Below are 22,894 nucleotides of genomic sequence, written 5' to 3' on the forward strand. Positions count from 1 at the left end.
ATTTTGTTCACAATGATACTTTTTGTTTGAACAAAGTAATGGCGGAAAATTGTAAGCAGACATTTTCCATTCGTTCCATCTAATTCGTACGGTATTATTGTAGTTGCCCCGATTTCTGTTCTGTCAATCAATTTATGAGTTTTGAACAGCGATAAACTACTATTTCCTTTACTGCTTAATTAACTGCTATCGGTGTACGCATCATGTTGGAATGTTTTGATGACAGTTAGTTAATTATATGTTGATTGTAGTTGCTTTTAATCGCAAACAGTAAAATATCAACAGTTTTGAAAGGCACTGCTGTTTTTTCTCTCTCTTGCAGCTTATAGCATTTGCAATGTAAAATCCTCAGATACAAATAAATCATCAAATCTATATTTCATCAAATGTATGCCATATTTTGTAAATTCAGAAAAATCAAGGTTAATGTAATGCTTGTTATGTGTTTTTGAAAGTATTCTTTATCTCTGAAGCATTACGTAATCTACCAACAAAGATACTTGAGTTTACCAATCTGATTTATAGAAACCTTTTGTTGATGAAAATAATTCAATAAGTCACTTGTCATTCGGTGCAATGAAGCTTATGAATGTTAACAGAAACCTTGACAAAATGTTGTTAAGTAAAAAGGATTGGATAGAAAGTTCAAAGATTTAACAGGATTGTTCTATTAAGACAAATTTGAATATTAAGTTTTATTTTGAAGCTGTTTTCTGTACTTTTACGACAACGAAATTTTAAAAAGGAATTTTCTAGATATTCATATAGCTACATGTACATTACCTTTTACCTTTATTTATACAAAATGCTTCAAAATTACATACTGTTTGTATTCATTTGAAATTATTTTACCGTAAGCAGAAGTAAGCGACTCGAAACATCTAGTTCAGGCTTAACACAATGTTTAAAAAGTTAAATAGCTAAAATACCGAAATACGAAGGAAATCTAAAATGTTATTAGCATTTTCTTATGTAGAAATTGAACAACTATCTATTATCGTGACTAATAATTATTTATTATAACTAGGTTAAAGTATGAAATGGAGTATATTTTTATAGTTCGTTCTTATGTTGTACTGTTATACCACTGTCCCAGGTTAGGGGGAGGGTTGGGATCCCGCTAACATGTTTAATTCCGCCACATTATTTATGTATGTGCCTGTCCTAAGTCAGGAGCCTGTAATTCAGTGGTTGTCGCTTGTTATGTGTTACATATTTGCTTGTCGTTCATTTTTTTTTACATAAATAAGGCCGTAAGTTTTCTCGTTTGAATTGTTTTACATTGTCTTATCGGGACCTTTTATAGCTGAATATGCGATATGGGCTTTGCTCATTGTTGAAGGCCGTACGGTGACATAAACTTGTAAATGTCTGTTATTTTGGTCTTTTGTGGACAGTTGTCTCATTGGCAATCATACCACATCTTCTTTTTTATATATACCTTTTTTTAAATTGAAGATTTTTTGAATGCTTGTTGGGTGCCACCAATTACATTATATACAAATCAACTAATACTGTTCGACTTACTTCGGGAAAATGAATGAGGGCAAAAGTAGTATACCGCTGTTTAAATGTCATAAATCGATTAAGAGAAGAAAAAAATCAGGTCACAAACTAAATACGATGATATACATCAACTATAAGGGAAAATAACAGAAACACAATGAGCTAACTACATCATTGTCCTTATTTATTTTATGCAATTACTTTTATAAATGTGTATAAATTGTTCTAATAAATCAACTTCTATACATTTTATTTTTTTGTACGTTAGTTTATAAACTTTGTTTTCTGCACATAATTGTAGATAACTATTTGTAGCAAATATTTATAATAGAAATACCAATAACTAAAAATGTTCATCTACATTCCCAAAAAACAACCATTGTAGAAAATGAAATGTTCAATGTTCTTTCTTTTGTATTCGTTTGTAGCTAGAATTTCAATGTCGATTACTATCTGAATTGTTAAGCCTTATAATAGTTATTGGTAATCTTACCATTCCTCTGCAAAAATGTAGCTTATAAGACATGAAAATTTATCAATCTGTTATTGAAGTACATTATAACATCATTATAACATCATTTATATGAAATCCATTTAAACGTAGGTTGACCAAGACAAACTTTCATATCGGCAATCATAATAAACCATATATATAATGCTAAAAGTCACGTAGATAATTAATATCCTAAATTGTCGTAAAATATCTAGAACTTTATAGATTTATAAAAAGTAAGATTACAAGGGTCGTCGAACTACATCCTGTTCGAAATCAGCTCCAGTTAAACTCAGCATTATCCTTAAAATTCGTAGATTATTGCTTTATTCGTGTTATTTTACAATTTAGTATTAAAACAACTAAAACATCTATGAAATGATTTTGATGTGTTTCCCTCAGTTTTAGTTTGTAACCCGGATTGGTTTTTTTCTAAATCGATTTTTTATTTTCAATCAGCGGAATATTACTGTTGCCTTTATTATTTTTTTTGAAAAAGTAAATTTATTGCATTTACGCAATACCAAAGCAAAATATTAACTCATATATATTTAATGACTCTAATTTTACCATACACAAAGTATAGTTGAATGCTTTGTAAATAACACATGCCCAGTAATAAGTAAATAGACTTATTGTTGATACCTGCTGTTTACAATTACCCAAAATAAAAAACTGACTTTGTCATTAAATCGTTATGTTTTGTTTTCATCCCATGTAAACCAAGCTTTGCACACAAAGGAGGAACTTGTAAATGCGTAGATAACAATGTACTAGTAGTATGACAATTTACTAGTGATATGGCAATGTACTTGCATGATATGCTTCAACATCGTTTTAAGGCTTTGTTTGTTTTGATCTTGTTATCATCTTAGATTTAATGTTTGATAATTAGTTTATAACATAATGAACAAAAGCTGTAAGAATTATAATATAATTTATAACACGTGACTTGACGTTTGTCTGATGGAGATAATTAGACGAACATTCTTCTGACGATCAGTTTTATTCCTATTGTAATTAGTTAGTAACATTTCTATCAAAGAAATATGCATTTTATATGAAGAGCGAAGCTTATTCGATACATTATCTAACAATCGCAAAAAATGTATTTCTGGTAGTTGGGCTAAATATTACCAAATTTTAGAAAACTTGCAAATGAAGAAAAGAACAATATAAAACAGTAACAAACAATGTGGCGAAAAAGTAATAAGTGATATGTGCATTGAGAGTATAACATATTTAACGGTTCCATGTCACACTTGTATTCAAACATCAAAGGGCAACAATAGGATCGATTGAAAGCTCAACGCAGAACGACAAAATGCGTGTCATTACCATACAACATGTCATCCTGTAGGTCAATTTGTTTTAGAAATGCGCAGACGCGGTGCCTTCTTTTAAATTTATACAGCAATTATGCATAAAGTACCAGAAAAATATTGCAAGTGAATTTGTCAAATCAGAACAAGTAAAATAGGACCAATACTTGATTTAAAAAAATTTCAAACTACTTCTCATTATATATAATCGCATTTTAAAAATTCTTTCTAGTTGATGAAAAAAAAAATTAACGAAAAGATGAGACGCCTCAATCAATAACATAATCAAATTTTGATATAGTTAAATGCAGGGCTGAAAACTTGTCATTATTCAATTTTCAGGCTGTCTTGTTGCCATCCTTTTAAATAAGCTTTTGAAATACAAGAATGACAAACAAATATCCGGACATGACTATTTTACCTTTATCTATAAATAAGCAAATATAAAAACATCAAAATAACTAAACTCAAAGGAAAATTCAAAAAGTTACATCCCTAATCGAATGTCAAAATCAAAATACAAAAACGAATGGGAAAGAACTGTCACATCCCTGGCTTAGTACAGGCGTTTCCGTATGCAAAAAATTGTTTTATAGGTAGCAAAACATCGTCCTTGAATTACAGACGCATTGTCACAGAGTAAACAGACGTTGTTCAAAAACTGACCTAGCTACTTGGCTGATGAAACATTTTGGACTAAATATACGGAAACATCTACACTGACCAAATGACGGTGAATACGATAGTAAATGTCAAAGAGCATATCACGTGTTAACGAAACAACTTGGTATCTGACATAAATACCGAAGTCTGTATTTAGATAACCATCTCACAGAACCGATATTTCTTAGAAATACTTGATTTATATATCATGATATGCGTAATTAAATTGGTGCCTTATATAGAAATATTATAGATAGTCCCCGTTAATTCACTTTTGTTCATAAAGGAATGTCTGAACAGAATGTTTTGACATTTCAAATTGAATGGATTTCAAACTTTTAAAGATGTAATTTTCTGAATGCAAGAATGACACACGTTTTATTGACATTGTGATAATTGAATTCTACTTATGTTTATGAAAACAACGCACCTAACATTAGCATACATTGTACATCCAACTCGGTTTGATATCGTGTTCAGCAACTCATTGAAATTACAGATTTAACCAGATTTACATATTTTTCTTTGACATGTCAATAAAACCGTGCATGCTTATCCTTTATTTGTATCTTAACTATTTCTTTATTGACATTATGTCATCAATATTTAAAAAGTGATGAAAAACAAATTTTAAAAATGTGAAAATAACAGAGTGCTTGACATGTCAACGCAAATGAAAACGAGGTTAATCAGTATGATGTACGAAAAAGGGTAAATGATATTGATAAAGAATAAAGAAGCACTTATAATGACCCCGCTTGATTTGATAATTTATCCAGTCAAAAAAAGAAAGGGACTAATGTCATATTTACAACACATCCCATTACAAATGATACAAGGCGTACTAAACGTTTGAGGTTCTACGCAGGATAAAGCACACATAGTCATAAATAAAGGGATAAGTTCGGTTGTACAGATATAATAAACTTCCGCCCTATATATTCAAACTATGTGTCTTAACTAAAAGTCTTATTAAGAGAACAATTGAATTAAGAAGCCCTATCTTGTACTTTATTTACCACTGACGACTTAAACCGATCTTTATTGACTACAAACACATTGTTTGATCGGTGTCTTATGAAGTGAAAAAGTATAAATTTTACTAAAAGAAAGATTAGATAACTAGTACCATAATCTTGTACACGGAGCACATGACATGGTCTATTTGAGAGAAAAAAAATATAATAGTTGATGTGTTACCCTCTGTTTTATTTTATAACCTGAATGTGTTTTCGCTCAATCGTTTTATGCGTTTTGAACAGCGATATACTATTGTTTCCTTTATTTATGGTTAAACATAACTTGCAATTTATCAATATCAAATCGTTTGTAGCATTGACCAATTCGCACTGTGTAATAATTTGCATGTTAAATTTGTTTACAATTGGTTAATTATTTGGAAGATGCAGGGTTTGAACTATGATACACGACTCGATCGGCCCCCTTGACATGTACTTACATCAATTAAATATCTTCTTACAATAATTCGGGAAGACAAGCTAGATGTTTATGTTCTAAGATTTTGTCATCCCTTCATGGCCGTTTCAAAATTTTAATGTGGTTCAAGCGTAATTTTGCTGTTTTGAAACCAGAAAATAAGTTACTTCTTTGGAAATGGCTTAAATAAAAAGTGTGATGATTATCCGATGCAATTGAAAAGTAATATATTCCGAAGGTCAGTATCCAACTTAAGGCTACAACCTATGAGTATCGATATGTACATAAAGAAAACAGGAAAAAACTAACAAACATTAACGATTTCGTAAAAAAGATAACAATCTCAATCTTTGAAACATTCTAATTAATGTCTTTAACAATAGTTTTAATCGACAATTCTTTCTCGTATAATTAACGATCACATAATCAGACATAATCATGTCGTTAGTCGTTACAAGAGTACCCGTTAGTCAAGCGATTCTTAACTTCAAAGAGAAACTATCAACTGCTTTTGTATGATTAAAGTAATCATCTCCTTCATTTAATATCATCCAATATGCTATCATCTAGATTAGAAAGTTCCTGGAATATTTGCATGCTTGAACTAGCAAATTCTCTCTAGACCTTTAATGTTTGAAATCAGGATTTGCTTTTAAATTTTTCTAGTTGGCATAAAATCAAATACACTGAAATTGCATTCCGAAAAAAGCTCTTCTAGAAATAGGACATAAAAAGGAAAAACTCATTTGTAATTCAGATTTTATTATAATTGCTGCAGTCATTAACGGTTTTGTATACACACTTATATTTCGTTGTTTTTTACAAATGCCAAAGAGTCTATCTGGATACAGTGTAAATGAAGTCTTTAGAACCGGATTCTATTCACAAATCGTTATAAAACCAATACTAGAAAAAAGTAAAAACACAAAAATACTGAACTCCGAGGAAAATTCAAAAAGGAAAATCAATCAAAAGGCAAAATTAAAAGTTATTGAATACAGTTATTTTTCCATTTTATATCATTTAATTTATATATGTACATTATGATATCAGATTATTTGATTATTCAAATAAAAAAAAAGACGTTTTGCAAATGAAACAACAAAGGAATAATATGTCAAATAGTGGTTTCTTTTCACAACCTCACGATGTATACCAATATAAGAAGTTTATTATAAAGTGCTTAACACAAAAACAGTTACTGTATTATTTCCTAATACAAAGTTCATCGATTACAGACAGACAAACAAGAAGTGACGATAACTTGGTCAAAATTTGTAAGCCAATTGTTTTACATAGTAATGCTGAATCAAATTCAAAAAGCCTTTAATTTTAGTTACGTTTTATTTAAATCACGTGATCTATACTTACCACCACTGTAGACAGAAACCATTGTCAAATTCACTTTTCCTTAAAGTTCGGAAAGACATTGCTTAATTAGTTTAGAAATTGTTTTCACTTCTGCTTCCTTTTTTTACAATCTGATGTTAGCGATTTCAAATCTTTCTACAGTACGATGATAAAACATACACAGAATCCTTATTGTAAGACGAGTCCTATCAAAAATGTCAACACAATACGATAACATTGATACACATCTTCAAGGATGCTAAGAATCACGTCAAAGTTCGAAGAACAACCGTAAATTGTCACTTTTAATACTCGAAGAGCAAATCGCTTAAAAGGTTTACCTTAGCAACAGTGATGCAATGCAGACAACTTTTGAGTTAAATAATCTTTTACATGTTTTATATTATATTGTTTCTCGTCTCTTGTTTCTAATTAGCAATATCCTTATTCCTGCTCTATGTCAAATGTTTCAAATTAAATAAATTTATTATCCAGGAGCTAGAATTATAAACGGAAAAACAACCCCGTTGTCTTTCCAGGAAACATTTCCGGAATGTTATTCTACTTTTTGTCTTTTTCTTTATTCCATAACAATATAATAATACATGTCAGATCTAGAAAACCATTACAGATTAGTTTCACGAGATGTGCAGGTGAATCCAGGTTCAATACTTGATCCAAAATCAGTTGCACATATTCTTTAGATCATATTTATTGCTGATTGCCCGAAATATGTTAATTAAGTTTATGTTGAAGTTCTTGGTCAATGGTAATTTGTAAGCATGAATTATACATATAACAAATGTCAGAATCACATGTGGTCAATATGCCGACGTTTGCAATTCTAGCATTAGCAAACAGTTTAAGTACCCGACAATAATCAGCATTTCCACTTTAAGTTGATTAAAATTTTTGCTTGCATATGCAAAAAAAAAAAACAAATAATATAGACGACGGAATTTTCTTAATCTTGTAATGGCAAAGCGATTGTCAAGTTGATTCTGAATTTGTAGAATATTTGAGAAAGTGATCTAACAGATTATTTCATAGAACTCGTTTTTTACATAATTTCATATATTAAATTAAGCTGCGTAGTTTTACATCTTCCCCTTAACGTAATTAAAAACGGATGTAGCACCGAGCAGATTTACTAAGATCAGAATATTACATTATAACAAAAGTACAGTATCTTCAAGTGATAAATGATCGTCACGATCCAGAACTTTTATCAGGTTTCGATATTTGAAATTAATACATAATTTAAATGAAACACATTTTTATATGTCAGAAGTTGAGTATATTTATGATCATCACAAATTTAGAATTTTTATCAGGCCTCGATGTTTAAAACTTAATACTTGAAATTAATTTTCGTCCTATAGTCAAGTATAAACTGATCATGTTTGAACTGTTGAAGATGCATGAGTGTAGAAAATATGACATATACTATTGCTAGATGGTAAAGTTGAAACGTTAATAATTTGGAGTCAAGAAAACGCATGACAATAGTAGAGAGTTTTAAATATTACTTCAACCCAATCGAAATAAAAAGATATGAAAACATTCATTTATTACTATACTATCATAAAGTATTCTTAGTTCATATGTTTTCGTGATAAATGGCACTTACTGAAGCTTTTAGTGTCTTTTAATGATATTGACATTTCCAAGATAATGCAGTAATGACTGGTATAACAGCTGTCCACTGGACTTTTATTAACATGATAATGCTAGCTGTACTTAGAGTCAATATCATACGAACGTGTACTTATAAGAACAATGGTCTGCGTAATTTACAATTATGTTTTTCATATCTTGAAATTATATAGTATGTTCGAAAAGGTTATTAATCACATGAATATAAAAACTGAGAAATATTTATCCCATAATATTTATAAAAATGATACCAATATTCATTTACTAGTTAAACATAATTTTTGAATTCATCCCATGTTTTAAGTATTAGGTAAACTTTAACAGTGGCATGGCTTAGAAAGAGAAAGACAAACAGAAAAACAATAGTACTCAAATCTTAAGATAAAAACTGCAAATGGAATGCGCATTCGGCAGGTTTTATGTTTTTCAGAACCGGTTGAGATTTTAATTCAAAGTTATTTTTTTAAACATATCAATACACTGGAAACTTCGTAAGGAGAGATCGTATATTTTAATTGGATTTCAGATAATTTAATTCCGTACGTTTTATGATTTTGAGTTTAAAATAAAAGAAGTTTGGCTGTGAACTTATATATATTAATTGTTTTTTAGTACCAACACACATCTTTTCGTGGGTTCAAGTTTGATATATTTTGCTAGTAAATAAGCGGAACAACATCTTACGACAATCTTATTTGATTTAACAATTTCTTAACATTAAACCTATGTTTTTTTCTCGAAACAGAAGATTTATTGTAACAGGTTGATAAAAGGTGAGCCAAATACTAAACTTTGTATTTCTTCTTTTGTTTTTGATTCTACAGTTTATAATGAAGTCAGCAAAACTTATCGGATGATAAAGATAGAAAATTTTAAAATATGTTTAATTTTTTTTTTAAAGCATACAATGTATGAAGAAACGTGAAACATTTCGACATGCGAGTTTGTAAGTTTCTTGGTGTATTTGTCTTTTTGTTTCACTAGGCATAATTCGATTGCAAGATGATAATCAAACTTAATTAAAAGCCACCAGTGAATACATATATTATATCTTGATGTTTTCGGTTTATTATTTGTTATATTTGAGGTAATTTCTCAACTAAAGCGCATACTTTATGCTAGATAAAACGTAAAACAAAAGTACAGCTCTACATAGAAGTAATATATAGTAATTGAAAATATGAAGTAGAGATACAATTCATATCAGTAATTCCCTTTACTCAAAGGGCTCAGACGCATTACACCGAAACACTTAATTTCATGAAAAGTACTTATATTTGGTACACTCGCGTCTTTAACGTTTAACAGCTAAATGCACGTAGTTGATATTATGTAACAGGAAAGATATTCCCTGGATAGAGAGGATGAAAATAGGTCTGGTGAAACGTTATGTGACTGTTATAATCAATGCAAACGTGATCTTTTCTTCGAATAAGTATTAGCGGTAATAACACTATATGTTTGAGTATTTTTGTTAATACTCTTATTTCCCGAATTAAATCCCTATGAGGTGTTGAATTGCAACACAAGCGTCACATCTCAGAATAATTTTTGAAATGAAAGTGAAATGAACATAGGTTATGTAATCAATTGAGATATATTTCTGACAGTTGCATTTCACTCACATTGACAGCTTGATTGCTATGTCTTGTAGCACTCCAGCATAGTCAGAAATAGATTTTTCTAATTTCGACAATTCTAATAGGATTTCCTGATGAGAGTTTACGGTTTGTTAATCTTTGTTACATTTACAGCACTAACTATGTCAACCTACAGCGCATTCAAACGTTAAAATGAACATTTAAGGCAAAACGTGAAATGTTAGAGTTTCAATTATTCAATACTAGTCTGCAATTTCATTTCTATTGTGAGTTTCGTAACATTTTTATAGTTGATAGCATACAGCAAGAAATAATCATGAAGTGGTATGAAAATCTTTTCTCAAATACAAAAAACCATATCCTCTCTTTGAAAAACAAATATACAAAATGTTATTGATTCAAAAGAGAACAATTGTATTGCTTATGATTTTAAATAGTAACAGAACACATTAGCATGGGTGGAGACATAGTTACACCAATTTGACGTATATTTGTAAATATTTGAGTAAACGCTCGAGGTAAACACATACACATGTTATCGTATATAATAAATCAACTTTCAAAGATAACAGCCTGAAAATCGGTACGCAAGCTACTCGGTAAGTCCACACTAACATTATTAAATTGCATGGAGCAGAAAATAAATGTTAGGTCAAGTTAAACACGAAGTTGAAAGGCATTGAAAATAAAGGAGAGTATTTCATTTGAAGCATATATTCAAGATATTTGTTTGTACGTCAAATGAAGGTTTCGTCTACAAAAATTCACTAGTGAATCTCCATTAAAAAAAATCCGTCAAAATGTCAAATCAAATACGCAGTTAAAGAGCATTGAGGATACAAAATTCTGAAAGGTTTCACCAAATACTTTTTACTAGGGTTGTAAACCTTGATAATTTCTAACATTGCAACCTACTGTTATTTTATAAATAGTATTATATAGGTTTCAGGAATTGCTGATTACTGGGCTACTGATACTTTCGTCAGAACATGTATCGACCTAGTAATTTACACAATTTTGTACGCAAGGTGTGCGATTTGTCAACAAAAGATTCATCAGTGACAGTAATATCATTGAGAATGAAAGTATATAGTCAGATAACTTCCATGTAAAATGACTGGTTTGTTACCTCACATTTCTGTCTATACATCACTTGTACTTAATGATAATGGTTTGTACTGTTATTATTAAAAGGCATAATGAAAAGGATTGAAATTCATGGACACTACAACTCTGTTAAATCAAAGACAAACAGCAGAAATGCATTACATGGATGACAAGCTTACGTAATAAAGTACCATACATTGTGAAAATGTATTCAAATTTTATCGATATTATTATCTAAGTAATCAATGTTTTTTTCAAAAAATGACTTTTCGACTCAACATTTGAATAAGAAAAATGACTCCTTGTCATGAATACCAGTTTTCTTGTTTTTAATCGAATGGACGTGACATACAAACAATAGTATTTAAATAAAAAAATAGTTGTAGTATGAACCCCGATCTGCACCCTATGCTTAATAAATATTATAAACTTTAAGATAAACTCAAGACCAAACGCATGTATGTAATACACTATTGACCTAGTTTGTTATTGTTCAATATTTCGTCATAGTATTTGTATCTGAATAACCTAAATGTTCCAGTTCCCTTTATAGAAAATTCTCTGCTGAATAAACGTTACAACACCTTATCAACAAACTTGCCCTCTAATAACATTACCAAGCACAATTATTATTTCATTTTGAACATTAATTGAATCATTGGTCGGTTGTCAAACTTTCGAAAAAGTTCAAGTGGCAATCTTCTACAAGAAAGTGATTCGTTGACTAGTATCATACGGTGCAAACAAAGTCATCACAGAAACCAGGATTATTTTTTTTTATCTGAACCAGACGCACTTATCAGTGACGCTAGAATCAGGACACATTTCATACTTTCAGTTTTCATCGTCTGTTATCACAATTCTTGTTTTAACAGTAATATTTATTCCATTTTATCAATTATTAAACACTTCTTAAAATAGTATTTGTCAAATTTCTAGAACAGGTACAAAACTGTATGCAGTATATACAGGTTTGCATATAGAGTGTATGTTCATGGTTCCCTTAAAACTTTATATAACTATTAGAATTGAGAATGGAAATAGAGAAAGTGTCAAAGAGACAAAACCCGACCAAAGGGCAGACAACAGACCAATGGGTCAACAATACAGCGATGAAATCCCGCACCACAAAAAGGGGCATCAGCTGGATTCTAAGAAAAATGTACTAGTTGAGTTAAAATAACGTCACACTAAACTCAAAAAAATATAAATAAACTACAATTAGGTTCATTATTTGTCTGTTTGTCTTTTTTTCATTTTTAACCATGACGTTGTCAATTCATTTTCGATTTACGAGTTTGACTGTTCCTCTTGTAGCTTTTGTCGCTCTTTTATCATTATAACATTGATTACTACACTATGATTGTACGAACATTTAGTACATATTAAAAAAAAGTAAATACGTGACTTCTACGCTGTAATTGATGATTTGTTTTCTTTCACACTTTGTAGATGATAACGTTTAATCGTTTCTAATTTTTCTAAAATGATTAACTTCAAATTTGATACTCAGTTACAATAATGTTTGACATTATCTATATGTAAAATAACAATTTATTGGTAATGAAAGTTATCGCAATATGGTCGTCGTGGGATGTCTTTGTTTTATTCTGAACCAATTATTTAAACAAGAATATAAAAAAGAAGTTGTGATATGATTGTCAATGAGACTACTCTCAACAAGAGACAAAAATAACCCAGACGATTTCAAAAGAAATAAACAGAGCTACACAAAAAACAAAATCATAGAACGACAGGTAAAAGATAGTAAAAACAACTTATAGTTTCAAATAGCCAGCATTCGGCAAATTTGGATGAATATGGTTACAAATAGATATAACAGCATTTCTAATCCCTTCATTTAAAAAGAAAGATTAAAAGCAGGGCAACAATCGAACACTGGATCGATAAGCAAATTTTACATTTGATATTATAAGTAGTATCCGTTGTAGTGGATCTATTTCGTCTAGCATTTAATAATTTCGACATGTAACTAATTACTTGTAAAATAGTATAGCTACATCAGACTATAAAATGCCCTATTCTGACTAAAATTTCATTTGTCGGATTAACATAAAAGTGCGGCAAGAAATAGAATGGAAAAAAAAATTCCTGCTTTTTTTTATGCAATAGCTAAAAAGAAAAAGGTCGTCATAAAAGTATTTAATCAATTTTCTTTTCAAAAGTAGATTTGATTCTACTTCATATTACAATAAACAGTAAAATGTTAACATGAATTATGTTCCAATATAATTTAACTAAGTTTTCAATTCAATTTTCAAATCGACATTTTCAGTACTTTTGATTTATTTCATGTTGATTTATTATTCAACTTAATGCACCTTATCCGTTTTCAGTAGAATAAATCATCCGTCTTTTGTTGAAGATTCTATAAATGACACGAACATACAAACTCACTGTGCATAAACCGTCTTTAATTTATTGCATGTCTGTTATTGGGTTACAAAAATAGTGAAAAATACATCGTTACGAATGCATATAAAGAATTACATATTTTAATAGATTTTTATGATTTATTTCATGCTTTCTTTTAATCTTTTTTCTTAAGCAATATATTAAGTTTTGTCCATGAGTTATGGCAGTATTTGAGTGGCATTCGAACAATAGAATCTTAAAAATACGGGAACATAAAGATCTTCATTTAAAATTTCGTAATTAGAACACAGATTTCTTTTCACTATAAATAAAAATATAGAGATTGAAAGTTTGAAATAATATATCGAATGAACAGAATGATAAATTCTGATATCGTATTCACATGTACGATTTGTATTTATCAAATGTGTATGTGTTAACTCCATGTAAGAAATCAATATAATGTCTTCTCATCTATTTTGTTTATTGAAATTTCCATGTTTGTTGAGGTTCAGTGTCTTTGGTGTTCATTGCACATATTCTTCTTAATAAGATCAACTCGTCAATTGAAGCTGTATGTTAATAAACAATTTGATAGCTATACGAAAGCTTTGAATAAAAAAAACAAATAACATAATAGTTATGATATGATTTCGATTTTGCCATTTGATTAGGGACTCTACTTTTTTCAAATTTCCTCGGAGTTCAGTATTTTTGTGATTTTACCTTTTACATGATTTTGACTCTCCGCGCTTTTATATGTTTGTTTATTATTTGTCAAATTTTTATTTAATGTTATCTTGATTAGTTATTATTGGTTAGTTATTTCTTTTTATACTATAAGACAATGAACAGTCACATGACAAAAATAATGACATCACAAAACAATTTGTTATCTACTAAACGAAATTTGTAGACGGTCAACCCCTAAAACAAAACACAACAACAAATGACTACAAGTTAGCATATGGTCTTAAAAATGTATATGTGACTGTACATGACCTATAATGGTTTACCTTTTATAAATTGTTACCTGGATGGAGAGTTGTCTCATTGGCACACACACCACAGCTTTTTATATCTATTTAAGCTTTAACTCATCCCGATTTTTCGAAAGATTACTTATCGAAATAAATTCCTTAAATTAAATCGTACAGCTATCCATAAGAACATTCCGAAACCTAAATTCCAGACATAAGAGCATGATGTCTTCCACTCTTATAAAGCATATCAATTGAAATCAGATGAAAGTCAGTTCGATAAAAATTACGTGCCCTACGCCATCAGATCAAACAAATTTGTGTTACCTTTTGTCCTTTTATTCTTTTAGTATTATTCCATGGGTACTTAAACTTTATAATAGAATGTTGTTTGAGAACTGCCATATTTCATTGTCAATTCAGCAGAGGAATAAGGCGACCTACTTCATGTCAAAAGGTCACGGATTATTCGATTGAACTCATTTATACTTAAATATAAATTGATAAAAAGTAATAACAAGCTGTCAATTCAAGCCTTTACAAATCTAATATTCAATTTGATTAAAGAAAACACGAGAATAAAACAATTATAAGTTAAAATAATTTTAGACATCTGTTTAGTAACAAATGTAAACTACTATCTTCTGATTTCCTGCTGTATGTCAAATCTCCCAGATTATAATAAATTCATTAGAGAAGTACACAAATAAATAATTAACAAAGCAATTTCTGAATTGAAAACAACAGAAAACACATTGAATATATAATATACAGAGACGTGGTATGATTGCCAATGAGACAAACGAAAAGTCGTAAAAATAAAGGGTACGTATACTTTACATCTTTCAACAACGAGGGATGTCAACAACTTAGGCAATTTATATGGCATGACATAAGTTGATAAATTGTATTTACTGGCAAGATTCCTAACTTCTATTATAAAAGTGACGACGATGAGGGTTTTTTGTTAACCTTTACTACCCATTAGGGTCTTGAACGATCGGCTATGGCTCGCACCTAACTTCTTGTATTAAAATGTGGTTAACATACGTAAGGTGAAAGCCAGGAACTTATCAATATGATTTATGGATCCTTGGAAACACACATAATTTCGGGTGGATAGCTCCTTCGAGGACAAGCGGCAAATCAAGAGAGTTATCAATATGACTGGAAAAGTGTTTTGTGACACAATAGTAATGCGATAATTCAGAGTAATATACCTGTATTAAACTGGCGCTGATCAATAAAATATTGCGACCGCGCCCAAATAAAAAAACACATGTTCATACGCCTATTTACAATGCCATTAGTACGTAGATCGTACGACGTTTATGAAATATACTTCTTTCCCAGATATCTATAAATTTTCAAACCTTAACTACCTTGTCAATTTGATATAAAGAGAAATATCTATATACTAGTATCTAAATTGTTTGTAAAACAATTGAAAGGTCTTTCCTGTAAAAGTGATGTTTTCGTAATGTACTTTGTACGACCTTTCGTTTGATATACGACAAGCATACCTTCTGAAACGTTTCGCTTTTTACACTGAATGACCTCATCCGCCTACATTTTTGAGATCGGAATTATGATATATGTAACATAGAGTAGATGAGCTTTCATTTGACATGCGACAACGCCATGTTTTAGAAAATTTGATTTTTGCACTTAATAACACTATCCAACTAATTTTTGGAGGTCGGGAATTTGATATTTCAAATGTACACAACATGACCTTTCATTTGATATACAACAACTCTATATTAAAAGAAAAGTTAGATTTTGCACTCAATGACCCGATCCAACCCATTTTTGGGAGACGTCAATTTTAAATTTTAAATGTACACTTTATGTTCTTTCATTTGATATGCGACAACCTTACCATCTGCGAAATTTGAATGTTTGCACTAAATGACCCCACTCGTCCCCCTGGGTTGATAAGGGGGTTTAAATTTTCATTTTTAAGTAGAGTTTATTAAGACCTACAATTTGATATATCAGATGACTCAATTTGACAAAGTGCAAATAATGATGCAATATCAACTATATAAATAGAAGTTATGAAACTTACAAAGTCAATGCAAAACTTGAAAATTTCACATTGTTTTTTTGGTGTTTTCTTCCATGGAATGTTTTTGGTATTTGGTCAAACATATATCTATGTTAACCTCCTCAATTTCTAAAACATTTTAAGTGGTAACCTCTTGTTGATTCAGAAATACATGCCTCCGCTCGCAAAACTTCAAACTGCATTATCTCTAAAACGACAATAGATATCTCAAATCTGTTAAATGATAAATGATCTACATTTGAAGGACAACATTATAGAAAAAGAATTGGGACAATTAATTCACCAAGGTCACAAGTAATCATCAAATATATGATGCAATACCAAACTTAAGAACCGGAAGTCGTAGAGACATGGGACTATCACCATTCAACTCAGGACCACTTGACCGTTCAAATATCACAAGGTCAAGGTCATTGTATACTGTGAAGGTCAAGGTGAAATTTCATCATGACCTGACATTGACGTCAAATTGAAAGTCTTTAATTACTGATCATCTTTGCAGTTTATAGAAGGTTGATATCTGTTACCTTTAAAAAGATATACACACACTACTATACTTTTAAGAATCATCCCGTTGTAAGTTTTGAACAGACAGTCGGACATTTTTGGACTTATCAAATAAAATGTAGAGCTCGTCGAGAGGAACATTTTATACGCTGTATGTATGCAACAAAGTCTTATCATTTTCCGAATATGTAAGCTTGAAATTACAGCGTATTTTTTTGGCACTCAGTGACCTTTGACCTTGACTGCATATTAAAGGTCACACGAATTAAAGATTATTGGTGAAGGTCCCAAGTCTCTACGACTTCTGGTTCTCGAAATACAATTTTTCTAAAATTATGTAAAATATTTCAAGGGGGGTTACTCCTTATTAGGGTTAATAACAAAATGATTTTAAATGTTCATTAACATTGCCATCTGTTCCTGTACATGTTGCCGTTTTCAAATGATTCTATCTCTTATACTGTTTGAGAAAAATGCAAAGGAAAGAAATTGTTTCAAGGGAATATAACTCTCATAGGGGACGATGAAATCCTATTCAGCCTCACATGGTAATACATCATGATGAGATCTACATTTTGTTCAATTAAGGTCAAGATATCTTTAAAATCAATGGGGAGGGGCCATGTTGAAAAAAATCAATAAAAGGGAGATAACTCCTAAAGGGGATGATGAAATCCTTAACAGGGTCATTGGTAATACATCTTGGTGAGGTCTAGCGATGGTCCATATTTGGTCTTAATAACTTCAACAGAAACAAGAGGCGGGCATGTCAAAAAAATGTTGGAAGAAAAAAAAAAAAAAACCAGAAAAATTAAATACCAATTGTTCAGAGAACAATTGAAAGTCTTTCCACCAGGTAATATCTATTTTTATATTAAAATATAAAAAATCAGTCTAAAATGTCAGTTCATATGGCTTTATGATGTATAGATATGAATTTAAAGCAAAGGTCAAAATCTAGAACGTCAAATTAACCTATGACCTTGACCTCAATTTCAAGGTCACAAACTGAGGATCTCAAATCAAAAGACCCTAGGTCTCTCATATGTATGGTTAATAAGTTATATCACTTTACATATAATTTAAGATATGATAGGGACGAAAACTCCCATTCATTGTTTACGCACCCTTTCAACTAAAATTATTTAGTTACCACATGTCGCAACTAACAATTTATACAAAATAATTTGTCGATATCTTATAAGGTTAATGAAAATGAGTGAAAATAAGTCAAATTCAAAAGAATATGACCTTGACCTTTGATTTTGACCTAATTTTCATTTTTTGGACCAAGGACCTCAAATCAAAAGATCCTAGGTCTCTATCACTTATGGTGTTCCAGTTTAAAATACATTTCAAAATTTCAAATACAAAAGAGGAAATAACTGTCATATGGAGCGTTCATATTGCTTCGGTGAAAATTGAACACATCATGCGAATGATATAACGAGCAATTTTAAAAATTTGTCGTAATCTTTTACGGTTGCGAAGGAGTCGTGGACACAAGAAAAACAGTGTTTCGGGATATAACTCCTACAAAGAAAAAGTATTCGGTTACGCAGGGTAAATTTCAAAAGCGCATAAACTGTTCGATATCATATACCAAATATCTAAGCGACATATTGCGAAACAAATATTAATTGCAAGAACAAAATTAGGCGGAAGAAAAAAAAATAATCAGAAAAAAACCATAGGTCTTTCAACAGAAAAGTGGAAAGACCTAAAAAAACATTAGAAAAACAATAAGGTCTTTCCTCACGTGGGGGAAAGACTTTAATTACAATTTGGAGATAGGTAACAGTATATTGAATTTTTACTTTAACTTAAATAAATGATTCATGAGCACATGACTAGTCGAGTATTACTAAAATAGTAGGAAACTGTATTTAACCTATTTTTAAACCTCGTAAATCAATTTCAGTGATTCAAATTATGAGACATAAATCGGAGGTTTTCGGATGAACTCACAAGAAATAGAAATAAATTTATTTATGGATCTGATTGTCTGAAGATTTTCATAAAATGTAATTTGGAGTCGATCTGTTTCATCAATTTTGGGCCTATGGGTATTCTCAAACGATGCAATATATATGTGCAGCTGATCGCAGAATGATTTTTGTGATCGTACAAATAAAAAAAATTGTACATATAATTTCATTTGTAACTGATCTCCATCTTAATAAAAACGATTTTCTATTAATTTTCTTGTAGTAAGGAACTTGCTAGTTAATATAAATAAACCCATCCAATCTAACAAACAATGTCATCATTAATACAAACTGTTTTATCTGCCCTGCAGAGATTGCCATTAATTATCTGATTGATAACCATATCTGACAATCGGAAGCGGAAATCTGAAACATGTTCTTGGATTAATTTGCACTTCTCATAAGTGCAAATTGGAACCACACTTTTTTTTGTCGTAGAATCATCAAATTTGGCAATAATGTACCTCTGGGGATAAATAACACAATACAAAAATAAATTTGATATGGCTCGCCCGGTTCGGCAACTGGAGCGAAAACAGTGACAAAATCCTGTAGGATATTTTTTTCTCCCATAGGATTTTTAAAAATCCTACAGGATTTTGAGAAATCCTATAGGATAAAGTCATAATCCCGTAGGATATTTTAAATATCCTATGGGATATATAAATCCTATCGGATTTATTTATCCTATAGGAAAATTTATCTCCTATGGGATTAAATTAATATCCTATGGGATTTAAAATCCTGTAGGATTTTCAAAAAAAGTGTTAAATCCGATAGGATTTTTTTTATCCTATAGGATTATCATGAAAGACTTTTTGACAGAAACTAATGTCCCTTAGGATATTTTTTTCTCCTAAGGGATTTATTTTGTCCTGTGGGATGTTTTTTTCTCCCATGGGATATTTTTTTCTCCTACCGGATTTTTTTCTCTCCCTTAGGATAAATTTTGTCCTGTAAGATATTTTGTTTTCCCTTAGGATTAACTTTGTCCTATAGGATTATTTTTTCTCCCATAGGATTAAATTTTGATACATTTTGTCATCTAAGATGGATTCGTCAGTTTTGTTGGTATCTTACAAACGTTAACAATTGTTGCTACATGGATATTGATCACTACGTAGCTACTACGATATTGAACTCAACCTTTGTATTTAGCCTAGCTGCTACATAGATATTGATACCAGGGATCAGTTCTATATCGTAGCAGCTACGTAGCGACTATGTAGCTGCTATCAAAATCTAAGTAATAACTAGTCTATAGCTACACGTTCAATAGTCAATATCTACGAAGCACTACGTAGCTGCTACGATATTGAACGCGTCCCAGGGTTGGGTTCAATATCGTAGCAGCTACGTAGCGGCTACGTAGCTGCTATCAATATTTATGTAACAACTAGTCTATAGCTACACATTCAATAGTCAAAATCTACGTAGCACTTCGTAGCTGCTACGATATTGAACTCGACCCATCTACGTAACCGCTACGATATTGAACACGACCTTGGGTTGTGTTCAATATCTTATCGGCTATATAGGGAGGGCTATGTAGATTTATGACTTTTGAACGGGTGGCTAGCCTAGCTGCTACATAGATATTAATAGCAGCTAAGCTAGCTTCTCGTTCAATAGTCATAAATTTACGTCGCACTACGTAGCTGCTACGATATTGAACGCAACCCTGAAAAGGGTCGTTATAGTTTTAATAATTATCGAAACGGATACATGGAAATATTACTTTATAGGATTGTGCAAATCTTGCCTTCGTATATGGTTTTCATGATATTAATTATTAATGAGTCTGTTTAATAAATATTGTTTGTGTTACGTCCTGTGGCAAATATTACATGTATGTTCATAACGAGAACACAATAGGTAGGCTTTTCATAGCAAATATAAAAGGTCGACTGAGAGAATGGACATGGAACTTGGAATGGTAATGCAAAATGAGGATATATTGAATAAAAAACAGAGCTGCCTCAATTAATTGTGCAAGAGTACCAAATGTGCAGAAGTCTTCCGTGCATGAAATCTATGCTTAAATCGACCATCGTTTTTCAAGTACAGTTTTTAATAATATCAACTGGTTAAATGCATTTTAATGGCTTAAATAAAAGGGAGAGTTCTTTTAGATTGGATTATTTATAGCACTTTAGTTTTTTTGGTATGATACTATATTTCAGATTTCTCTTGGTTATGTTTTGCACTTAGTGCGGGAAATCGTGGGTTCAAATCCCGGCCTGGTCAATCCAAATACGTCAACATTTAAAATTGCTGTTCCTCCGCTAAGCAAGTGGAATTAATAATTTAATTACACCTCTCCTCCATTACATGATATATCTGTAAAAAAAGACTAGTATGCTCGAGTGGCTAAATGATGTCCAAATGCGGAGTGTTACCTTGTGAACTAGCACGTTAAAAATCTTTCTCGACACTATCAGTCTAGAACAGGGTTCATATTCAGTATAACATTTGGAACTTGAATTTGTCTCTGGACAGGTCTGGATATAAGGCATATTCAACGTTCATTATATATCTACTAAATCGTTAATAAATAGAGAAGTATTTTCCTTGTACTGATTTTTATTTCATGTACTTGGTTTGATTTCCACGAATTGATATTATAAAAATGGTATGGTTAAACTTTTCACAAAATATGTATGTGCCTTTTGTGATATTTTTAATGGCAGGTAATATGAAATTAGCTCCTTACTTTATTTATACATGGAACGTTTTTGTTTGGCTTGATAAGGTGTATAGGGATCTCTCTATAATAAAAAAAAAACCCAAAAGACTGTAAAAAAAAACTTTCAATATCTTGATTGTCTGTGTTGTTGGGTTGTTGTCTTATCAATATTTACTCTTAATCCCTTTTTTCGAACCCAAAGGGTAGACTTGAGCACAGAAATATTGTCCACTCTTGACTTCATCAGCTCGACTTTCGACTTAACCTTGCTGAAAAAGTAAAGCCCCCCCCCCCCCCCCCCCCCTATTCCTACCAACATGAAAATTAGTTAACAGACTAAGATGGCCACTACGATGCTTTATGCTGTTGTTTTTTAATCGCTGCCTATTGCAGCTATTATTCCCGGTTTTGGACAGAATAAAAAGTAGATGTGGTTCGATTGTGAATGAGACAACTTCAAACTATTGCTTTCCACCAAGGTCCACATGAAGCTGATGAACGCAAATTTATATAAAAAAAAGAAGATGTGGTATGATTGCCAAAGAGACGAATGACATAGAAATTAACAACTAAACATGTAGTTCACCTTACGGCTTCCCACAATGAGCAAAGCTTTTGTATCTAATTTTATTTTATATGATTAATGTATTGCCTTGTGTCGTTTCTTTTGTTTACTAGTATATTGAATTTCTCTGGTGGTATGAATCTTACTTCATGAAATTTAAAATTATACCCTTTTTCAATAATAGGCTACCGCAATAAAGATATAAGCTTAATAAAATAATTATTTCAGATTTTCACTCGTTCAGGAAATGTCATACGGAACAAGAATGAGTTTTAATGGCGAAAAATATTTTTTTAAACAAATGTGCATGTGTAAGCTGTTTTGTGATGTTCTATTCTATCGGGAGTTTCAGAAAAGGGGGAATAAAAACAATTATGCCAAAAAACAGTTTAACTTGCGAAGCTTTCTTTGGTATTCAATGTTACAAAAATAGTTATTCTTTTGTAGATTTAGAACTTTGAACACAATTAAAAAAATGTCTATTGAAATTGGTAGATGGCAAAATAGTTAAAGAGAACATTTTATTTATTATATATACTTTATGTAAAATTAGGTGAAATTGAGGACGAGTTTCATTATAAAGTTG

General features: G+C 30.8%; 1 protein-coding gene across 6 annotated transcripts in view; it reads right to left on the reverse strand.

Annotated features, from left to right (window-relative positions):
- LOC139501825 (G-protein coupled receptor dmsr-1-like) overlaps positions 1-22,894 on the reverse strand; it is a 139,283-nt gene that overhangs the window by 18,259 nt on the left and 98,130 nt on the right. Inside the window, exon 1 of one of the 6 annotated variants that reach the window (XM_071291044.1) lies at positions 6,793-7,451. The exons of the other annotated variants lie outside the window; for them this stretch is intronic. Within the exon in view, the coding sequence (XP_071147145.1) occupies positions 6,793-6,851 (59 nt within the window). The 5' untranslated portion in view covers positions 6,852-7,451. Of the gene's footprint in view, positions 1-6,792; positions 7,452-22,894 lie in introns of those variants that run through there. 6 annotated transcript variants of the gene reach the window in all.

The sequence above is a fragment of the Mytilus edulis genome, chromosome 13, assembly GCF_963676685.1.
Source record: "Mytilus edulis chromosome 13, xbMytEdul2.2, whole genome shotgun sequence".
Taxonomy (NCBI): Eukaryota; Metazoa; Mollusca; class Bivalvia; order Mytilida; family Mytilidae; genus Mytilus; species Mytilus edulis.